The sequence below is a fragment of the Antennarius striatus genome, chromosome 2, assembly GCF_040054535.1.
Source record: "Antennarius striatus isolate MH-2024 chromosome 2, ASM4005453v1, whole genome shotgun sequence".
Classification (NCBI taxonomy): Eukaryota; Metazoa; Chordata; class Actinopteri; order Lophiiformes; family Antennariidae; genus Antennarius; species Antennarius striatus.
The window spans coordinates 26,403,966-26,424,812 of NC_090777.1; the positions used below are offsets into that span (position 1 = coordinate 26,403,966).

The window sequence follows — 20,847 nt, forward strand, 5'->3', positions numbered from 1 at the left end:
ATGCTCGAACAAGGTCTGTCTCCACAGGGCCAAGCCCCACATACCCTTTCTTTCTTTTCTTTCTTTCTTTATCCTGAGGAAAGCCTGTCATTAATAGATTTTATGGCACCTGTGAACACTCTAAGTGTCCATAGATATAAAAGCGATAACTCTAATAGCATGTTTACTAGATAACTGAAGGATGCTGTCATGCACACAAATGAAGGCACACACACACACACACACATATACAGTACTTTTTATTTTTGTTTTTTTGTGCGAGGGATATACAGGGCAGCGAGGTATCTTTGATATCCAAAACATCTCTGACTCTTCTCAGGAGAAAACATTCTATGACGCAGACAGAAATAAGCAGCTATACATCATCCACGGTACAAAGGACAGGTGGGGATAATACGACCGCTTTGATTCCCTTTTCAATTTACAAGGCTTATGTTTTAAAGAGGCAAACATTAACAAGCCAAATGAAAATTTACCTTCGTGGATGTTGGTCATATTTAAAATACAACGTCTCCTTGCGCCCTCTGGGTACAACTTAGTTGTGCTGACTGGTTTCCTGTTTCAATAGGGAACTGTCTGTGTGACGTACCGCTGCAGGTCATGGGCAGATGCTCACATGGTGGCTGGATGAGGTAGTTACCGATGAATCAGAGCTGACATCTGACACACTGAGTCCTCTTCCATCTCTTTTTTTTTTTTTTTACACAGGATGATGAGTAAGTTAGCTCTAAGGAAAGGCAAATTAATTACTAATGAGTCAGTTATGTTTTAATGGAGGGAGCTTGTGTTTTTTTAAAATTTATTTTTCAAAGGAAGTGAATGTAACAATTCAATGATATTATTATAAGTATCAACTGTGTTTCCACTAAAACACAATATCATGAGTTGTCCACTTTTCGTACAGGTCCTCTGCTTGTTTGTTCCACTAAAGACACAAGAACATTAAAAAAAACCCCCAAAAAAGGATCTAAACTTTCACAAACCTTAAAAAACATGTCATAGTACTGATCCGTGTAGTTGTTGGTCATGTGTTCATACAGTATGCAAAGCAAAATTTTCCTCACAGCACAATGACAAAAAGTCAGTGCAAAGCTGTTTAACCTGAACAAAATGATCTTATGTTCACATTATCGTCATTAATGGGATTGAGATTTATTTATTAATTGACTTATTGTGGCTGAATGTGGACACAGATCCAGAGGAATTAACCTTTTATGCTGCAGCATAAAAGGTTAATGCTGCAGGCATCAGTTTGGACCACTGCAAACTGCAGACCACTGCACAGAATAAGACTTAAACCTGACAGAACACCTTTGAGATGAATTAGAATCCAAAATCAACAATCGGACTATTTCCCAGTTATTTATTCCAGGTTAACACCAAAACCGTAATCCCTCATTTTGTAGCCCAATTTGTCCCTTTGTAAAAATTACTTTCGCATCTATATTTCTGTTTTTGGATCATAAACTCTTAATTTAAATGTTTTGTACAGCAGCCTGTATTCTCTTTATTCTCATAGTAAAAACAAAACTCATTTTTTGACTCATTTTGCTAAAATCTTTCCACTATTTATTTTCTTAAGAATTATTTCATTCAGGGGAGACCAGTGGTTTAAATAATTGAAGTGTTGATTATTTTAAGTAATATTTTGTTATTTTTGTGTCAGAAAATCTTTGGTGTCCAAAGATTTTGGTGCTTAGGCTTCAGGGATATTTAAATTGAAGCTCGCAGGTCCTGAGCAGCAGTCCAGACACAGGTGGTGGTGGCTGATGAGCCTGGAAAACCTGCTAAGACTGGGTGGTGTGGTGGTGGAGGGGGCTCAAAAACAGAAGCACTAAAGAATTATAGAGTCATATTAAAAAAAAAAAATCGAGGACAAGATGATAGACGGATGTTGTGTTGTTGGATAGGTATCAGCTGATAGAATGTACAAAGGTTTAGCCTAGTTTGCTGACCTTACAGTAGAGCTTCAAATGTGGGTCCTGTTTCCCAATAATCCTCAACATAGGAAGTTTAGTCACACTTGACTGACTTTGTCGGTAGCACTGAATGTGAAAACAATCTAAAAAACAATGGTCATGATTATTTTGTCCGAGTCATTCCAAGTGATCATTGTGTTAAATTAAACCACCCCTATAAAAATAATAATATAAAAAATAAAACATGTAGATTCAAGAGGAAATAAGAGCGCCAACAGACCTGATGGTGTGATGAGGTAGCATAAACCTGGAGGTGGGGGCAGAAGTTCTGGGCTCTCAAACCGTTTGATTGACGCTCAGTTCTGCAGTGAACGTTGCATGGGCTACTTGGTGTTTTAGGCTGAATTCTTGAGTGTGGGCCATTACAGCCCTTTGGCAACAGGCCTCGTGGTGTGGGCTCTAAGTTGTAGCAGAGGTCCTTCCACGCCCTGAGTGATGAGAGCAGGGTTTAACAGAGAGCAGGTGCGCTCGAGACAGGCGGGTAGGGACTTTGAAGTAACGGCCAACTGGGACCCCGGCCCATCTCTGACCAGCAGCCAACACAGACACATTCGCTTTCGATTAACACTCCCTTCTTTCCCGATCATTGCTCTTTTGTTTTCTGCTTTCCTTTTTTTTTTTTTTTTTTTTTTTTTAATACGTAGTGTGTATATGTTCAATAAAGAGCAGCTGGTACCACAATGATTTAATGTCGCATCAGTAAACTGACAAATTCACCACAGTCACAATGCCAGGATTACTTCCACTGTGTGTGTTTGTGCGTCTGCATGTGTGCGTGAACCCTCACTCAAACTTCATGTCTCATGGCTGTAAGCTGAAAGTCCAGAGAATCGCGAGTCTTCAGAGCTCAGACACCCGAATGTATTTTTCATTTATCCTCGTGACGAAACCATTTGTCTCCTCATTCTCATTCCCTCTCATCTGAAATTGATCGAGAATATTGCAAATACTTGATGTGGCTCATTGGCTGCCTTTATTTGAGCAACACTTAGACGCACAAGTTTTTTTAAGCATGCATGCACACATCTCATTAAAAGGAGTGAAAAAGAGAAATACATGGTTGTTTCGATGGTAATCTCCCTGGAGGCAGCTACATCTGGCTCCTGTTAGCCACAAGCGTATAAAAATCAAATGCGGTTTAGTCCCAGGCATTCTATGCTACAGACACACACTGGGAGGTAGGACTCCAGCATGGTGGTCACCCCCACCAGTCCCAGTCTCCCCAGTACCAACCCGGGTGAACTCAGCAGACATCAAGAGGCTCAGACAGAGACTAGTTTTCAGAGACAGTAACAGCAACGCATATTACCTCCACACAAAATATCAAACCTGTAAAACCTACTGGATACCTGTCTACTGGGCCTCTGGTAATATGTCTGAGTGAGAGTGGGGGGTGTCAGTAGTAGAAAGAGAACATCATGGCACTGTCTGTGGACAGTAAAATGTACTTTCATATTCATTTAAATAATATTTTTGGTTATGTATAGTTTTTTTTTATTCAGATAACTGTATCTGATCCAGGTATCAGGTAGTTGTATTGATATAACAAAATAAGAATGTTGACTTTTTTATTACATCCTTTAGTTATAACTGCAGTCTGATAATAAACTTTGATAATTATGGAGTACGGAGATACTTTCCCCAATACGAACTGGGAAACTACTTGATTATTATGGAATAATTTCACTAAATGTTTTGAAAGTCATGATGATAAACCTGCTAATAATTGAGCTCATTGCTAAATGAGGTGGGTATCATGCTCATATTGATAATGCTCACATGCTGATGTGAAGTTATTCGCTTTGACAGGTTCTCTGTTACTGAACTTGAGTCAATAGAATGAACTGGATACAATAGCATTTTGATGAGATGATGGGCATATAGGCAAAAGTCGTCTGACAGTTATGGCACTTCAGATATAAACTTTAACAAAGTGTTCTTGTTCCTACTTTTACAATGGGAGAAATGATCATTTTCATAAATGATAACAAAAATATGTTTCGGTTTTTCAAAAATAATAATTAAAAAACAACAGCATTGCAACTAAATTTCAAATAAAACAAAAAATGAGCTTCGACCTCATTACCATGTGGACAAAAACTTCAGAAGACTGTAGCAACTATTTTCCAAAGAAATTCAGTCCGCGAAGGAGAGATAGAATTTTCAATTGATTTACTAACATAAATATTATAGTATAGGCAAAATTCCTCTGACAGTTGTAGCACTTCAAAAATAAAATTTTGCAATATTTTCTTGTTATTGCTTTTACAATGTGAGAATTTATTGTTTTTAGAAATGATAATAAAATTATATGTATGGGTTTTGTAAAAAGGAAAAAAGCACCACCAACAACATTGCAACTAAATTTCAAATAAAACAAAAAAATTAGACGTTGGAAAAATGCATTGCAAAATTATTGAATTTCCCATCGAGTTTCGAAACTCACAATGACAGATTTATATTGTTGTATTTTGACACAAAATAATCTATATTTTTCTCCTAATAAAATTTAGAAACAACCCCAAAAACATGGATGTCGTACTTTTTTCAGGTGGCACAACAAATTTTACAATCAGTAATTTGTGTGTCTCCCCATCAGTAATGATTCTAACAGTAATTAATATTCATGTCTTTTTATAGTGTCTGTTAGTTTATCATGAGAGTCATAATTTCGGATTAGTTAGATTAAGACCAACAGCGTTGAAATCCATCGAGTGTATTTTGCTTCAAGTGGTTGAAACTGTATTGTGTGCTTCGCCGTGACTCTACAAAACACATTATAACCAGAGTTCATGCTACTGTACAAGAGGAGGATGAGTTCATCAACAGGATGTAAGAGAGTTTATCCAACATAAACACACACTCAAGGACAAGCAAGTGACCAGACTACAGCCACGTCCCTGACGTCCAAACAAATCAGCACACACTCAGTGACACACGGCTGCACAATGCTTCAGTCATCATCGTTATTGTCGTGCATCACAGTGAGATCACTCACACAATCTTGAAGCGTGGGCTCTGGTGTGCAAATAACTTGCAAAAAAACCCAAAACCATTATAATGTTTGTATTAGTACGTTAATTGCTAATTTGATCTCTCCGCAGACTGAACTTAATTGAAAATAGTTGCTACAGTCTTCTGAGCTTCTTGTCCACATGGCACTGAGGTCAAAGCTCATCCTGTGTGTTCCTCCAAGCCCCAGCAGGCATGTCTGTCTCTGTGAGTCTCTGACTTTCAATTTCCTGCCATTTCAAATCCTGGACAAAACATCTTTATTTCAGCTTGGGTGGGACAGTGCTTCAATAACCTTTGTGTTACTGATTTTTGCATGTAGTGTCATAGCAACATCACCGGTATGTAAACGTACAATTTTAAAGACAAAAGAAGTTTGGTGCGTGGCGTTGTCACGCATGTTTGAGCACTGACATTATCTAAAACCTTCGTTGTTCTCGTCGGGTTGTGTGAAATAATGATGCCCTATTCAAGCCAATGTGTTTGCCAAGCTATATAAAAAGCTCCAAGAGACTGTCAGCGTGAAAATGAAAACCGTAGTCGGGTTGTGTCATATCTTTGGCAGCAGGCTGGCACTGGTCATGGACTGTCAGAGTGAAATGTTGCCCTCGTGTCAGGCCTCAGTAAACTGTGCTATCTCTGACTGTGATGGGACCTCTCCTGCTCTCTGGAGGTCTGACTCACCGTGAGATACGCCGAGGCTTAGATCAGCCTCTGGACTGCTTTTGGAGCCTGGGAGCAGCTGGTTTGTTCGCACCATGAGGTGGATGAGGATCAGAAAGTTTTAGCTTTTTTGCCTGAAGTGTAATACGGTGGTGGAGGGGATCCTTCATTTAAGAAGGTATATATGGATGTAAAAGTCTTGCATTTAAACTCCAACTATGGTGAAGCTGTAGGGGTGTCGTGAGTAAAGTCACAGAATAATGATGTCTACAGTAAAATAATTACTTTTGGAGGTCAAATACATTCTGTGGCTAATCTGGTACCACATTATGTACGCTCTTAATACTCATAGTTGGTGTTTTTTTTGTTCTTTTAAATCTGGTGTCTTCTTGTAAAGAGTTACAAACCAAAAGCTCTACTAACCATACACACTTGGTTGTATTTTACAGTGCAAGTAAACTCACAAATTTATAACTCTCTACTAAATAATGATGCAATGCTAAATACAATCCAAGAACAAATTTGAATTTATTACACACTGAGCATGGCAAATTTAGCATTAAATTGCATGGTATTTCCATTTGATTTCCATATGTTTACAATCTCAATATGACACGCAACTAATAGATAAATCTGCCATATAAATTTAACCGAACAAAAAAATGTAGTGAAGTAAAAGTATAAAATATTATGAAATAGATATAAATAACAAGATGTTGTTTAAATAGTTTTCATCTTGATGAGTTTTGTTCTCTCTTGTCTGGATTTTTGACATTTTGATTTTAGCTCTATGAGCCGCCGCCCCTGTCATTTCTGCAGGAAATATCCAAGCCCTCCAATTCCTGGGAGTGCATAAATGCACATCTGACTTACTATACCAGCTCTTATTCTCACATACCAGTGTTGTAACACTTGGAAGCCTCACCATGTGCTTCTAATCTTAAGTCCAAAAGTCCTCTTTGGTGGTCGTCTATCTTACTGTTCTCCGAAACAAAGCACTGTCATTCAGACTCCGTTAACATCATGCATTTTGTTATATAACCAGAAACCAATACGTCCGACGCCTCTACCACTATCCCAAACCATCCATCGTTCATCAAAGCCTGATCCCAACACACGTACGACACCCCATGTTAATTCATCCGGGTATAATATGGCTGATGCTTGTTATCTGGTTCGGCATCTTTTTAAATTATTTAATCTTTAGCAATAATTTTCATTATTTTGTACCATAGGATCAACTAATACTTCTAAACAAGTCCCATTAAAGACATTTAAACATAAAGAAAATGACTTTACAGTCTACTTCAGTGATTGTCTTCAAACATTTTGAAAGCTGTTCAAACATTTTGGAGCAACTCTGTGGCGTCTGGTCAACCTGGATGACCGGACTGAAATGAAAAACTGAGCTTTAGAGGTGCTAGTATGTGGGTTTTGTAACGTTTGCCTGCTTTCATTCTTTATGCTGTGTCCCGTCTCCAGCTTCAGTTTTTACAGACAGATGTGAGACTTCATCAGTCTTCACATATAAACCCTTGGAAAGAAAGTAAATTTCCCAGAATGTCATAGACAAAAAGAATATCAGAATCAATTCTTGCACCTGATATATCAAAATATTCACATATGGCTTGTTAAAAGTTGAATACTTGGTCTCAGTTTGAACAATATGAAAAAAAAAAAAAGTCTCTTCAGGAATAATTTCTGGAATTCCTAATGAACTGTTTTTAAAGCTTTCCTTTTAATTTTTGTGTGTTTTCTTCCAATCTGATTGGCTATTAAAAGAAGACAGATTGTGGCTTCACATGGGTGACAAATGAGAGGTCAGAACGCCTTATCAGGCTGCTCTCTTTGGGATCTGAAACAGACTCAGTTGCTCATTCAGTGTACATTTGTGCCCTGTAGCAGGGGAAACATATGTCCACACTAAGTGGTTTCACTGATCAAGCTGATGTGACTGGAGATGAAAGAACAGTGCAGGAACCCCCCCACCCCCCCGATGCTGCTGCTGCGAACTGTCAGCAACAATACTCACTGGGCCTGTTCATGAAATCAATGAAAATGAATGTGGATTCATCAGAAGGCACAATAAGTAAAAGAGAGAGATGATCAAGGCAGGTGTCATTGATTTTGGATAAGGGTGCTCGTGTACCACACAACGTTTTATTCAGTTCTGAATGCAAAAGACATCGCCAGGGATTTGCAAACGTCTCTGGAATGAGAGCGATGAACGGGAAAGAAAGGGAAGAGGAGAGTCAAGGAGTGACCGATTGCAGGGCATCGGACCTCAAATGAGAACCAGAGACTTTGAGTTGTCAGAACTACCGCAGATTTATATTTTACCTGCTCCCATGAGACCACGCCACACATACACCCGCACCAAGCAGAACAAAAGAAGGGGGGGAGAGATATGAAAAAGTATGGGCACAGAGTCAAAGGTCAAATGAAGCAAGAAGATTAGTGAAATAGGTCTGCAGAGATGAGTGAGAGGTGGAGGGGGAGAGGACGAGAGGACTGTTCTGAGATGGAAATGGCAACATCAGCTGGGTCTTATTTAGGTCAGTCTTTTGTGCTTTGTAAGGAGCCCTGTGTGCATGCCTGTACATCTGCCCCCCGCATGTTGGACTCCAATGGGTGGGCTCTCTTGCCCTCTCTTCAGACGGAACTGCATCTTTCTCCAGGGTACAGACAAGTCCAGACAGATATGCTGGAACCAAAATGACAATTTCAAGGCAGATATTGTTTCCCTTCAACAATTTGTTCACCATAAGGAACAAAAAAAATGTTATCCAGTGAAGTCATTCAAAAAAAATATTGTGTAAGTTTCTTTAGGATTGGGTGACAGTTTTCCCAGAAAGTGGAGGATCTCTGTGCTCATTCATATTACAGCACTTCCACCATCATTAAACTCAGCTGGATGGGCCATGTATTAAGAATGCTGGACTTACACGGGTCAAAGCAGGCTGGCGTGTGTTTGAGGTTCAGAACATTAGGAGCAAGTTCAAGTGAATCTACATCACAGAGATGACATCCATCATTCAGAGCAACATGCAGAAACTGATTCCTGGTGAGAAAAGACAATAATAATGAACGCCATTCTAAATGAGCCAATTCATCAACTCCACATGCAACCACCTGTAAAAACAGTCATCTAGTCTTGTTGTAGAGAAACTAGGGTTTGCAAAACAACCAGGTAAATTATTGAAATGTGCAAAAAAAAAAAAAAAGCCACGTCATCGGGTTATGATGGGCAACAATTTCCACATGATATAATAAAAACCAGTATCCTTCTTGTTATTCCAGTGCTGGTATGCTCTTTCCCTGAGCCATTGGCAAGTAGGCAACTTTCCACCACCTGAAATCCAGGCCTTGTCTGATTGACACAGTCCCACCGCAGACAGCTTGTTGAGAACACTGCGTGAAACCACCAAACGTAGGCCTAACCGACAGACACACATGACAGCTAACAGACCGCCGAGTTGCTAACTGTTACTTTGACTGGAGACTGTTCTGAATTAGAGTCCCCTCGCCCTCGCTGTGGACCTCAGATCCGATCCAAAGTAATCCTGTCAATCGCAGTCGGCCAGGTGATTTCAAAAATCCTGACGTTTGTTTTCTTTACACGTGCAAACTCATTCTTATCTCTTCTGCTTTACTCTCTTACTCTCCTGAAACCCACCAAGGGGTAAACTCGCTTTTCAAGTAGAGCTGCAAGCCAACGTGCTTCACCTGCACCGGGTTTAATGCGGAGCAGCTGATACACGACTAAGTTAAGCCTCCAGGTAGAACAAGACAGGTCTCTCCTAAACACAGCTGTAAAATCTTTATGGATATGTCAACCAAACGCTCTCTTCAAATCCAGTCAAAGCTTAGAATGACATAGATACTGCTTTTAGTGTTTACTCTGACAGTATATCAGCTGTAAAGAGATTACTGACTGATGCTCTGATATTATTCTGCAGATATCTGACAGGGATGGAAACTCAGATTTATCTTCTGCTGGAAATCATGGATATAATGGCGTGCAAGTGGTGCGCCATGACATAAGCAGGTGTGTGTGTGTGTGTGTGTGTGTGTGTGTGCGCGCTAAAAGGTCTAACTGGCGTTATCTAAAAGTACTTAGATGGTATTGAAAGGTCACTTGGACTGCCTGACTGTATGTAGGTAGGACTCTTCAAGGAAAAATATATCCAGATGTGTGTTAGCCTGCGTGCGTGCAGAGGTCTAATGGCTCACAGTGGCTTTCTCTGATCACGCAACACAAACTCACAAAACGCAGCATAAAAACTCATGGAGGCTGTGTGAAAAGAAACTCCTCCGGCTCTCCTCACAGGAAGACCCCATTACAGCCTGCGCGCTGATAAAAACGGTCCCCCTATCTGCCCTCCGGGCTCCTGATAGCCATCTCCTCCCCTCAGCGGGTTCCTACACAGGCTGCACAGATCTGACTGTATAACTGGCCCCCAGAGAAACAACATAATGGAGTTAACTCTGTTTATGTTCCAGATAAAACAAATTTACTCTTACTTAATGCCAGATTCCCCACACTGCTGGTGGGCAATCACATATTAGCATGCTATGTTTCAAATGATGGTGAAATAGTGACATACACTGTGCATTTGTAGGTCTGTTGAGAGAGAGTAGATTTAAACTAAAGATTGTCACACTGCAGAAGAAAAAGGTATCTGTGCTTTATGCCACAAATACCGTGTCAGAAAATTTTTTCTATTGATGAAAAGTGTAAATTTAACACCGACAGCCACAGCAAACACAAAAAGTTGTTTTTTTTATACACACATATTCAACAGTCGTATGTTCAGAGCACATTTTATGCAACATTTTGTGTCATCATCTATAAAAATAAGCATGGTTTGACTGTATTTATGTATTTCTGCTTGCAGTTGAGGTAATCTCATTCGGACACCATAATGTAGACGAATAGCAGAGTCTTCTTCATGGCCGCTAATGGAGGGGAGGAGACATACTTCACTACTTGTGCAGCTCACCATCAGTCTGAATTAAAGGCAGTGCACCAGAGCACGATTTGTTTTTATTGATCGATCGGTCATGATGCATCCCTTATGAAATTTATGGATGCAATATCCCACGTACATCACAGAGTGGTATCACTTCCTGTCTCTCCTGATGCTATTGCTTCAGTCTAAAATCTGTGTGTCCCTGTGGTGAACTGATGGTCGGCCCTCAGCTGCGATGGATACACACCGACCCCCGCCCCCCCCGCCCCCCTGCAGTTATAGCATCAGCAGCTACAGAAAACAGATAGATGGATGGATTTCAACATCTTTTCTCAAGGTTTTAATGCTGTTGTTTCAGGACTGCACTTGAGCCAAAGAAGCTCAAATGTGACATTTATTTTCTGAAGACAGGCCAGCGGAGGAGTCTTAATGAGGTATGATGATCCTTCAGTTTATCTAGTTTGTCTAATCTACTAATGCTGAGTGTGGGAACCACTTGCAATAACACTTAAGCCTTCACACTGAGTTTATATACTGAAGTCTGTGTCTGTTGTCAGTGTCTCACTCTAAACAACAAACAGCCCAGAGGGAGTCAAAGCAGCTACGATTACAGCGCTCATGGCCCGCTCACGTACGTGCTCAGACAACACCCTATACAGGGGTTGTTCTCTCCGAGGGAGATAAACACCCCGTCGTGTGGCCCGATGTGTTTGCCTCTGGCCGGCTGGGGGTCGTGGACTGTGTGTGTGTGTGTGTGTGTGTGTGTGTGTGTGTGTGTGTGTGTGTGTGTGTGTGTGTATGTTTGTGTTACAGGCAAGTTGGCCACCGCTTTCATAAGGAGAAAACAAACACTAACACAAGCAGAATGTTAGACAAGCTCCATGTTTACAGCGTTTGTCCAGGGAAGAAGTTTGATATTGAGCTACACAGGCTGTCGCTTTATCTGTCTGTCTGTCTGCCTGTCTGTCTGTCTGCCTGTCTGTCTGCCTGCCTGTCTGTCTGTCTGTCTGTCTGTCTGTCTGTCTGTCTGTCTGTCTGTCTGTCTGTCTGTCTGTCTGCCTGTCTGTCTGTCTGTCTGTCTGTCTGCCTGTCTGTCTGCCTGCCTGTCTGTCTGTCTGTCTGTCTGTCTGTCTGTCTGTCTGTCTGTCTGTCTGTCTGTCTGTCTGTCTGTCTGTCTGTCTGCCTGCCTGTCTGTCTGTCTGTCTGTCTGTCTGTCTGTCTGTCGTATTCTGATTTTTCCTCTCTCTGTCCATCTGGAACAATTCTTGACCTATCTTCCTTCACCTTTTCCCAGAGTGACGGAGGTCAAACCCCTCAGAGAGGGTATCACAAGTGGGACCAGCCCCCCCAGCGGTGCGGACCCCTGCTGCTGTGGTGCAGCTGTTCCCTGGACCCAACTACTGGCAGGTTTTCTGGTGGACATCAAGCAACCCACAAATCCTGGGATGCATGCTTGTGAACTTACCTACTGGGATGTTTCATAAGAGGCCAGCTGGGAAGTCGGACGGAGCCAAGAGGAAGATGTGGGGATTGGAGAGAGATAATCGACAGGAGTAGAGGATAAAGAGATGATATTGATAACACATGGAGATGAATTGAAGAAGTGAAGATTCTGGTTTGTGGTGGAACAGCAGAGGAGGACCCTCATCAGAAGAATATCTATGAGAAACACTCACTTTCTTTCCTTTGGATGTTTTAACTTTTTTTGTTAAATTCTCAAAAAGTCGTTAAGAAAACGCAAGAAAGTTGAAAGAGTGGATTTATTAAATGATCTATTAATGATAAGGATGATCTGTTAATGATAAGGATGATCTATTAATGATAAGGATAATCTATTAATGATAAGGATGATCTATTAATGATAAGGATGACATGTTATGATCCCTTAGAGGTGGAAAACACTTCTGCATCATTTTATTGTAACCATTTTATTGTAACCTGTTATAATCTCTGACAGACAAGATATTTTATTTATTAAGATAAATATACATTTCACAAACAGGATGATTACCTCTGATATTTACACCAATGTTGGATTGATTCCCCTGTGTGAGCTGGATGACCATTATAATACCCCTGTATTTACTAGACTAATGTGGTCTTCTATTTTTGAATTGTTACCATGAATGTTTTCTCTCAATGTACAGCCAGCCAGTATCTGTCTATCTATCGATCTATAGATCGATCAATAGAGGGAAACAAAGAAGTGAAACAAAACTGAAAAAAACAAAACAAAAAGATATTCCTGAGAAATATGACTGCATTTTTATTTGAATAAAAAAGATAACTATAAAACAGCAAATGTTCTCTCACGCACTTTGCTGAGGACTGTATTCCCTGATGGTCTTTCATAATTAGTTAGCCGCGGTGAGAGAATGCGGTGTTCTCTGAAGCAACCGTTTTCTAGCCAGGAAGAGAGACTTTAGATCCAATGCTGCCACCTACTGGACAAAATACGCCAACAACCGCACTGGCGTCTCTTTCACTTTGGTATTTATCTGATAGACCTAATGGTCTAAACACGAAGCCTTAGCTCATCTATTATGTACAAGCGTTGATGACCTGTTGACCATAAGAAGACAGAAATAGATTCAGATCAATAGGTCACGTGTTGCTACTGTATTGATAACTAACATATATAATCACAATAGGAATATTAAAAAAAAAATTGCATTCAGGCTGCAAATCTCCAACGATCCTGAGTCTTTCCCCGAATCTGATGCGTGAAGATCTGTTCGCAATGTCGAGTTCAGTTGCTGACTCAATGAATTCTCATAATTTAAAAGAATGTATTAAATCATCATGGATTCACTCGTCTGTGTAGGTTCATGGCGAGCCCTCAGATGGTTTAAATCCTTCAAAGCCCTTTCAATATCTGATGTATTTGCTAAAATAGTGCATGTCACAATATGGCTAATTAGTTGTAGCAATAAATGAATGACAAAATTAATTCCTGCATAAAAAAATGTATACCACAATGACGCAAAATAGTATGGTTCAAAAAAGCACTTCATTTTTAATTTATGAATTACACTGCAATTACTAGTGTATAGATTTTGTCACTTTAGTTACAGACGCGCAATCCTCTGTTGCCGCACGCTGGAAGAGAAAAACAATAGTTTGCAGATTAATATTTATGGATGAGTAAAATGTAATAAAATTAAACTACAAGTGAGGGACAAATGAAACAACATGGGTGACGGAATTTTGCTTGTGCATAAAAATTGGGTATTAAGAATGCCAGATAACGATGAACGGCTTGTTCCGTTAGGATACCCTTCTGGCCGAAACCCTTTACATTTATGCGGGCTTTCGACCGGCCTACGGATGACGTTGGTTTGTGCCCCCGTGGGGCTGCGGATGCCGGGATTTGCAGAGTGTGCACTGTACCGTCGAGCTGCATCCCCGTAAAACTTTGCGCCCAACGTGGGGCTCGAACCCACGACCCTGAGATTAAGAGTCTCATGCTCTACCGACTGAGCTAGCCGGGCTGTCAGATGGCTACGGTTACAATTACACTTAATATTTCTGTACAGGAGGTGGCGCTAGTGTGCCGCAGAGTATTTTCAGTTGAACACGAAGAAGAAAATTCAGACGAAGAAGAAATTGGTGGTTCAGCGTTTGTTTACGATTTCGCCGTCTGAGAAGAGTTTTGAGTCATAGATTGATATCCATGGTGATGCATGTTGTGAGATTTGTGTGTGAGGTAGAATATTTAACTTTTAGTTGCTTAAAACTGTAATTACTGCTGCAATCGTGTAGAATAATGACTTTCATTGGGTTTGGATTGTCGCCATAGCCGTCCGTATAGCTCGGTAAGCTAATGCTGCTTCACACCACTGCTTTATTTATCCGTGATAAATAATAATAAGATAAATAACAATTCACACAATTCATCTTACTGTCGCCTGTTAGTTTCGTCCTTTTGATAACATTGTGGGTGTTAGACTTCCGTGTTTTTTAATTGCTTTCACTTGCTTCTTCACAAAAACTAATCTTCGACATTAAAACGTTTGATGAAATGTTTTATTCAGGGATGGATGAATCGATGAATCAGACACCTGCTAGTAATGGAACTCCCGATGGCGTTGATGTCACCTCCTGGGTGTCTGTGTGTCCCACCGGCCTCTACAACGTCCGTCGAACGCGAATAGGAGAAGGGGGGACACAGACCACTTCTTATTCTGGAAATGATGCGTGTATGTTGTATTTAAATACTTTAAATCGTAGCAGAAATAAAACATTTTCAGTTCTAATATTACATCAGAATTAAATTTCATAATGGTTTTCACACAATGTCTCTTTCCACTTCCAGCATATTCATCCAGCTTACGTCCAGTAATGGGTTCGTTGTGTCAAGTCCGAGTGCAGCTCAAAGGTGACGTGGATGAAGCAGAGACTTTTACATATGATAAAGGAAATCAGAAGCTGGCGATCCAACCTGAGCAGTCAGTCACTGAGTTTACAGAGGCAGTTGCCACAGTCTTTCCAAGGTGTCAAAAATCTGTGCTGCAGGTCCCACTGGGTGAGTGGACAGTGCTGAGGCTTGGTGAGGGACAGTGTGATATCACAGAAGCTTGTGTGGAGCTGATGAGGGCAGGAGAGAAATGTGAGGTAAGAGACAAGACTGTTAAGCGGTTGAAGTAAAAAGTGAAAGCTCTAATGAAAGCTCTTGGACAGCAGATTAAACTGTTTCAAACAAAAAATTAAAATATTTTTATAAAATTCCACTCAAATAATATCCACAACTTCAACTTTTGATATATGATTGCAGTGTTTTAGCTGTCTAAAACAAAAGATTCCGATTTGAAAAGGTATGCTCAAACAGAAAATCATTGAAATGTTTGTTCTTGTTGTCTTTTTTTTTTTTTTGGAAGCATTTTAAATATGTCCAGTTTCATGACTGTGCTTTGCTTCACAGATCCTGATCTCTCCAGTGGAAAGTGGATCAAATGTCTCTGTTCCCAATGCAGCTGAAGAAAATAAACCTTTGTGTGCCACAGTTGAACTGAAACATTTCACTCCAGGCCAGGAACCCTGGACAATGGCCCCAGGTGAAAAGTGGGAATGGGTAAAGTCACACAAGGAAAGGGGTGGAGCGAGATTCAGGAGCTGCGACGTGTGGGGTGCAGCAGACAGCTACAGTCGTGCCCTCAAACTTCTCATCACTCTCCTTGGTAAAGTTGGAGAAGTGAAAGAAAAACGACATCAACAGGAAGTGGAAGAGCCGAGAGACACAAATACTACTGATAATATCCGGTGTCTTCCCTCTGTCGACGAGTTAAAAACCACTAAAGCAGAGCTGCACTCAAACCTGTCGTTATGTCAGCTCAGACTGAATCAACCAAAGCGTGCTAAGGCCAGTGCAGCTAAAGCTGCTCAGCTGGATCCCGGTGGGACAAAAGCCTGGTATCGGCTCGGACAGGCCTGCCAGATGGTGAATGAACTGGAGGAGGCCAAGCAGGCGTTCAAGAAAGTCCTGGAGATACAGCCTGAATCACCTGCTGCTTTGAAGGCACTTAAAGAAATAGCAAGTAGAGAGAAAGAGACAAACGCACAACTGGGACAGAGACTCAGCAAAATGTTCAACTGAAAGATCATTGACAATTTGTATGAGATGTTATCTTGAGGCCCCATGATAAGCTGGCATCTTGTCCGGGGTGTACCCTACCTCTTGCTTGTAGCCAGCTGGGATAGGCTGCCGCAGACCCATGATAAGTGGTTGTAAAAAATGGATGGATATTAACTTTAAAATGCTGTTGTCTTCTGATGTTTCACGAATGTGTTGATGGGCGAAAGCATCAGCTTAAATGAGAATGTTCTCCTCTTAGCTCTGTTGATTTTGTGATTCTTTACTGAATGTAATTTATGACAAAAAAAGTACATGTGATAATAATTTTTAAGAATTTAAGGCACTCATGCATTTGTGAAATGTGTCCATGTCATCCTCCAGGTGATACACATGAGGAAATAATGAAAAATGATATTGCTTTTATTGCGGTAAACCACAAAGTGTTGCTCTGACAACAAAGAAGTGATCCAAAGTTAAACGGCTCAAAGCTGCGACCCCTGAAGGGAAAAGCTGAAAGGAAAAGAAGCTATGAACATTTCAGATACTTATTTCAGAGACCTTTCAGTAATCTATGATAATAATTTATTAATTTATATAGTGCTTTTCTAGACACTCAAAGATGCTTAATGGTGGATCTATTATTCATTTACCCATCATTTATACTTGATGATGGTGAAATATGTGTGTAGCCACAGCTGCTCTGGGGCAGACTGACGGATATGTGGCAGCCAATCTGTGCCAATGTGTCTTGCTCAAGGACACAACAAATGATTAGGGGGAGCAGGAGCAGGAATCAACCGCCAATCCTACAATCTATGCGCTGTATTTATATGTTCAGTATTTACAGTTCGGTTGGTGCATTTTATACTAATTCAATCACCAAAATAATTAACAAAAGGAACAGTATCCAGTTTTCCTGTTCGCGGAAAATGAATGAAAATCCTCAGTCCGCTGATGAGCGGACATTGACATCTATGTAGCATACAACAAACACCATCAAACTATATGTTCCAAATTCAATACTAGTTTGTAATCTTCAAGCATAAATTGTTGTTTTTTTTTTACGTCCAGCGCCATAAAACACACTTGTCGAGGCGCTGAATGATTTTAGCGCCCATGATAACGAGGGTGGACCTTTGGAACGAGAGGCGTAGCTATTGGGGGATAGCCATGATGACGTACATGTTCCGAGAGGACGAGCCAATTAACGGAGTCGTCGATCACGTGTTTCTAGCTCTGTCCGTGGAAGGTCATCTGATTGGTTCCTGCAATCTCACGTAGTTGTCCAATATTTTATGGACTTCCGCGTTTGTCTTTACCTGTGTTACTGGACGCAGCAGTTGGCTCTTGGAGCCAGAGGTTATTAATATTTATATAACTTTTTTTTTGCAGCTGGACACCGAATTTGAGGTGAGAAGACAAAAGACTTTCATTTAGGATTTTTCCTCCCCGTTAAATCTTACCTTAATAATGTCATTACCGCTGTAACTCAGCGCAGTGCGAATTCTCACTTGTCAGTTACCTCTGCAGTTATTATTGATAATATCACATTGTTTTGGATATTTTTAAATAATCATAATCATAATAATCATAAATTTTAAAATAATCGATGTGGTAGTGGTTGAAGTCTGTTTCTGACAGGTATTTACTGTATTTTCTTCAGACAGAGAATGGGTGCTCCATCACAAACTAAAATTATTCATCCCTTCTGGCCTCGGGACCTTCTGATTCCCAACTATGTCGCCAATGACCGATCTATGTCAGAGATAGTGGGGTTCTTGTTTTCTGTCTCTGGCCTGCTGGTTCTCGTGACTTGGCTCATCACTGGCTGGAGGGGGGCCCCTGGCAGGTTGGGGACATGGAGACGTCTGGCTGTGTGCTGGTTTGCCGTGTGTGGCTTCATCCACTGTGTCATTGAAGGCTGGTTCTCGTTGTATTATGATATTATTCCTGGTGACCAGAGCTTCCTGTCACAGCTCTGTGAGTATACAAGAAAAAACAAAACAAAAAAAAAACTATTGAGAAAATAACAATTTTGTCTGGAATGGCTTGAAAACTGATTTACTTGTTTTCTCTCTCAGGGAAAGAATACTCCAAAGGAGACAGTAGATATGTGATGTAAGTTAATCATTACAAAAGATTATGTGTAACCTCAACAAAACAACCTTGACTTCAGCGTGAAAAAATGAGTAAGTAATTGTACTCTGTGTATATTTTCTCTATATAGAGCAGATAACTTCACCGTGTGTATGGAGAGTGTTACTGCTTGGTTATGGGGACCTTGCAGCTTTTGGGTGGTGTTTGCCTTTTTAACAAACAAGTCTTATAGATTTGTGCTGCAGCTCATCATATCATTAGGTAAGCATGACTCGAAATCAATTTAAAAAAAAAATAAATTTTTACCTGATGGTTCATATGATATAATTTGTTTCTAGGTCAGATGTATGGAGCAGTGCTTTATTTCTTCACGGAGCACAGAGATGGTTATGCTCACAGTGAATTTGGACACCCAGTGTACTTCTGGTTCTACTTTATTTTCATGAATACGCTGTGGATCGTCATCCCACTGATGCTCATCGTGGATTCGTGGAGACAACTGTCTGCGGCCCAGACGCGCACGGATAGCGCCAAGTCAAAAAAGTCCAAATGAAACTGACTCAGTCAGTCTGTCTGAAGCAATAATAAACTTTGTTTTAAAAGAAAAAACTCACGTCTGTATCGTTTGTGCAATTTTAAATTGTATTTCTAACTATGTATGCCTGTCTATGTCTATGTTCGGATCTCTCTTCTACTACTCTCCGGACATTTTTCTGTCTTTTCTTTCTTTTCTAAAACTTCTTCGTCTTCTTCTGATTCTCCATACTCCATACCGGATCAGTGCTGTTATTCTGATTATTGTAGGGACAAATCTACAGTATTTAAACCAATTGCCTTAATTGCCAATTTAAAGAGTACAAAAACTACCTGCCAATTCATATTTAGAAGGAACGATATTAACCGGTTCGGGAACGATAATTCTTTGTGCTAACCGGATCAGGTTAGCACAAATTCATGGTTGGAACGTAAAATCGGAAACGTTATAACACCGCTTGGCATGTAAAAACGACGGCAGCCGAAATAGCTCAGTTGGGAGAGCGTTAGACTGAAGATCTAAAGGTCCCTGGTTCGATCCCGGGTTTCGGCATTTTGTTACCATCCAGGCCCGGCGTTTCAGCGATGAAACAACTACTGGATTGTAAAACTACAGATTACTCTGTGTTTATAAGATTTTTATTTTATTTAATTATAATTAAAATTGTTTCAAACAAGTTTTACTTTATTTTCATGACTGTGCTGTGGATCGTCACAGACAGCACAAGTCAAAGAGGACCAAGAGAAATCGACCGAGTCAGTCAGTCAGAAAAATAATGAACTATTAAAAAAAAAATGTCTCCATCACTCAACACATCGGTGGCATCACCAAATCACTACTATTAATACTAATTGGCTCAAACACGCCGAAATAGCTCAGTTGGGAGAGCGTTAGACTGAAGATCTAAAGGTCCCTGGTTCGATCCCGGGTTTCGGCATTTTGTTCTGACCCAGTATATAGCGGTAAAACGAGCCCTAGATTGTGAAAGTACAAATTGTACTGTAGCTAGACGTCTTTTTAATGTAATTGTAAAATGTGTTAAACTGGTTCTACTTTATTTTCATGAATGTGCGATCGTCATTCCACTATCCAGAGGTGTTCAAATTTCACCAACTGGGTTTTTAAACTACAAATTATTCTTTATTTAGCATTTCTGTGACAAAACAAATGCATCTAAAGGCCTTGAGACACTTAAACTGAGTAAATCTGCTGAGTGGTTCTAAAGATAGGTAATATTGCGGACACCTTTTTCAGAGATGGCTTCTCCACTTTGACATGGACTGCGTCTTGAATTTCTCTCAAACCATCTGTACTCCCAGATTGAGTTGAACCCCTATGGATGATCTAGAAGAATAATAAAATAATAATCCCTTATTGTCCCACAGTGGGTCCCAGATTGAGTTGAACCCCTATGGATGATCTAGAATAATAATAAAATAATAATCCATTATTGTCCCACAGTGGGGAAATTTGTGAGAATGAATGAGAACATTCAAAAACAAAACAAATGTGATCATTATATTCTTGTTGAGAAGACTGGCAAGGTCAGCTTCTTGTTTTGACTATCTATGATGTTAACAAACCTTGTGATCCTAGGAGGAATGTAGACATGGTTATGATCTAGGACCTAGAGCATAACCACCTAGAGTCTAGGTTAAAAGGCTAATACCTGGAAGTGGATAAGAGTATGAACGTCTGTCAAAATTCAATGTATGAACTGGTTAAAACTTTTAATGTCTGAGTTTGTTGATTACATATTGTAATAAGAGAGATGTTTGTTGATTCTGGGGGCCGGGAATGTCTCAAGCCTATTGGCTTCTACTCGTTAGTCCTTTTTTTTGGATGTTGTTGTTGATAGTGTAAATGTGATGAAGGTGTGAATTCTGTTATAGTAACATGTCCGAAAAAAATAAACTAAATAGATGTAGGATTTCAAAACTTCAATTTATTCCGTATTATATGATTATTTTAATGACACGCAAAAAATTTTCCCTCTTGCCGTGATAGGGACTTTTT

At 40.2% G+C, this 20,847-nt stretch overlaps 2 protein-coding genes and 3 non-coding genes across 7 annotated transcripts; 4 read left to right on the forward strand and 1 right to left on the reverse strand.

The window, feature by feature from the left end:
• Window positions 1–14,045: 14,045 nt before the first annotated feature.
• trnak-cuu (transfer RNA lysine (anticodon CUU)) lies at window positions 14,046–14,118 on the reverse strand. The gene has a single exon. It is a non-coding gene; the product is annotated as a tRNA-Lys (tRNA).
• A 112-nt stretch (window positions 14,119–14,230) lies between these two features.
• Window positions 14,231–16,546, forward strand: fkbpl (FKBP prolyl isomerase like). 3 transcript variants are annotated; one of them, XR_011037143.1, is made up of 5 exons: window positions 14,233–14,442; window positions 14,662–14,826; window positions 14,943–15,005; window positions 15,143–15,241; window positions 15,549–16,546. XR_011037143.1 is itself a non-coding variant. In XM_068324835.1 (5 exons), exons 3-5 carry the CDS (start codon window positions 14,664–14,666, stop codon window positions 16,218–16,220), a joined length of 1,134 nt encoding a protein of 377 aa, XP_068180936.1. In that variant the 5' UTR covers window positions 14,256–14,333; window positions 14,427–14,442; window positions 14,662–14,663; the 3' UTR covers window positions 16,221–16,546. The 3 variants fall into 3 exon arrangements, 2 of the variants coding, with proteins under 2 accessions (XP_068180937.1, XP_068180936.1); XM_068324835.1 differs by having other exon boundaries at window positions 14,256–14,333; window positions 14,427–14,442; window positions 14,943–15,241; XM_068324836.1 differs by having other exon boundaries at window positions 14,231–14,303; window positions 14,943–15,241.
• A 960-nt stretch (window positions 16,547–17,506) lies between these two features.
• Window positions 17,507–18,873, forward strand: ebp (EBP cholestenol delta-isomerase). The gene is made up of 5 exons (XM_068324849.1): window positions 17,507–17,609; window positions 17,863–18,179; window positions 18,281–18,317; window positions 18,427–18,557; window positions 18,635–18,873. Exons 2-5 carry the CDS (start codon window positions 17,870–17,872, stop codon window positions 18,847–18,849), a joined length of 693 nt encoding a protein of 230 aa, XP_068180950.1. The 5' UTR covers window positions 17,507–17,609; window positions 17,863–17,869; the 3' UTR covers window positions 18,850–18,873.
• A 437-nt stretch (window positions 18,874–19,310) lies between these two features.
• On the forward strand, window positions 19,311–19,383 carry trnaf-gaa (transfer RNA phenylalanine (anticodon GAA)). The gene has a single exon. It is a non-coding gene; the product is annotated as a tRNA-Phe (tRNA).
• A 312-nt stretch (window positions 19,384–19,695) lies between these two features.
• On the forward strand, window positions 19,696–19,768 carry trnaf-gaa (transfer RNA phenylalanine (anticodon GAA)). Its single transcript has one exon. It is a non-coding gene; the product is annotated as a tRNA-Phe (tRNA).
• The last annotated feature ends 1,079 nt before the right edge of the window (window positions 19,769–20,847 follow it).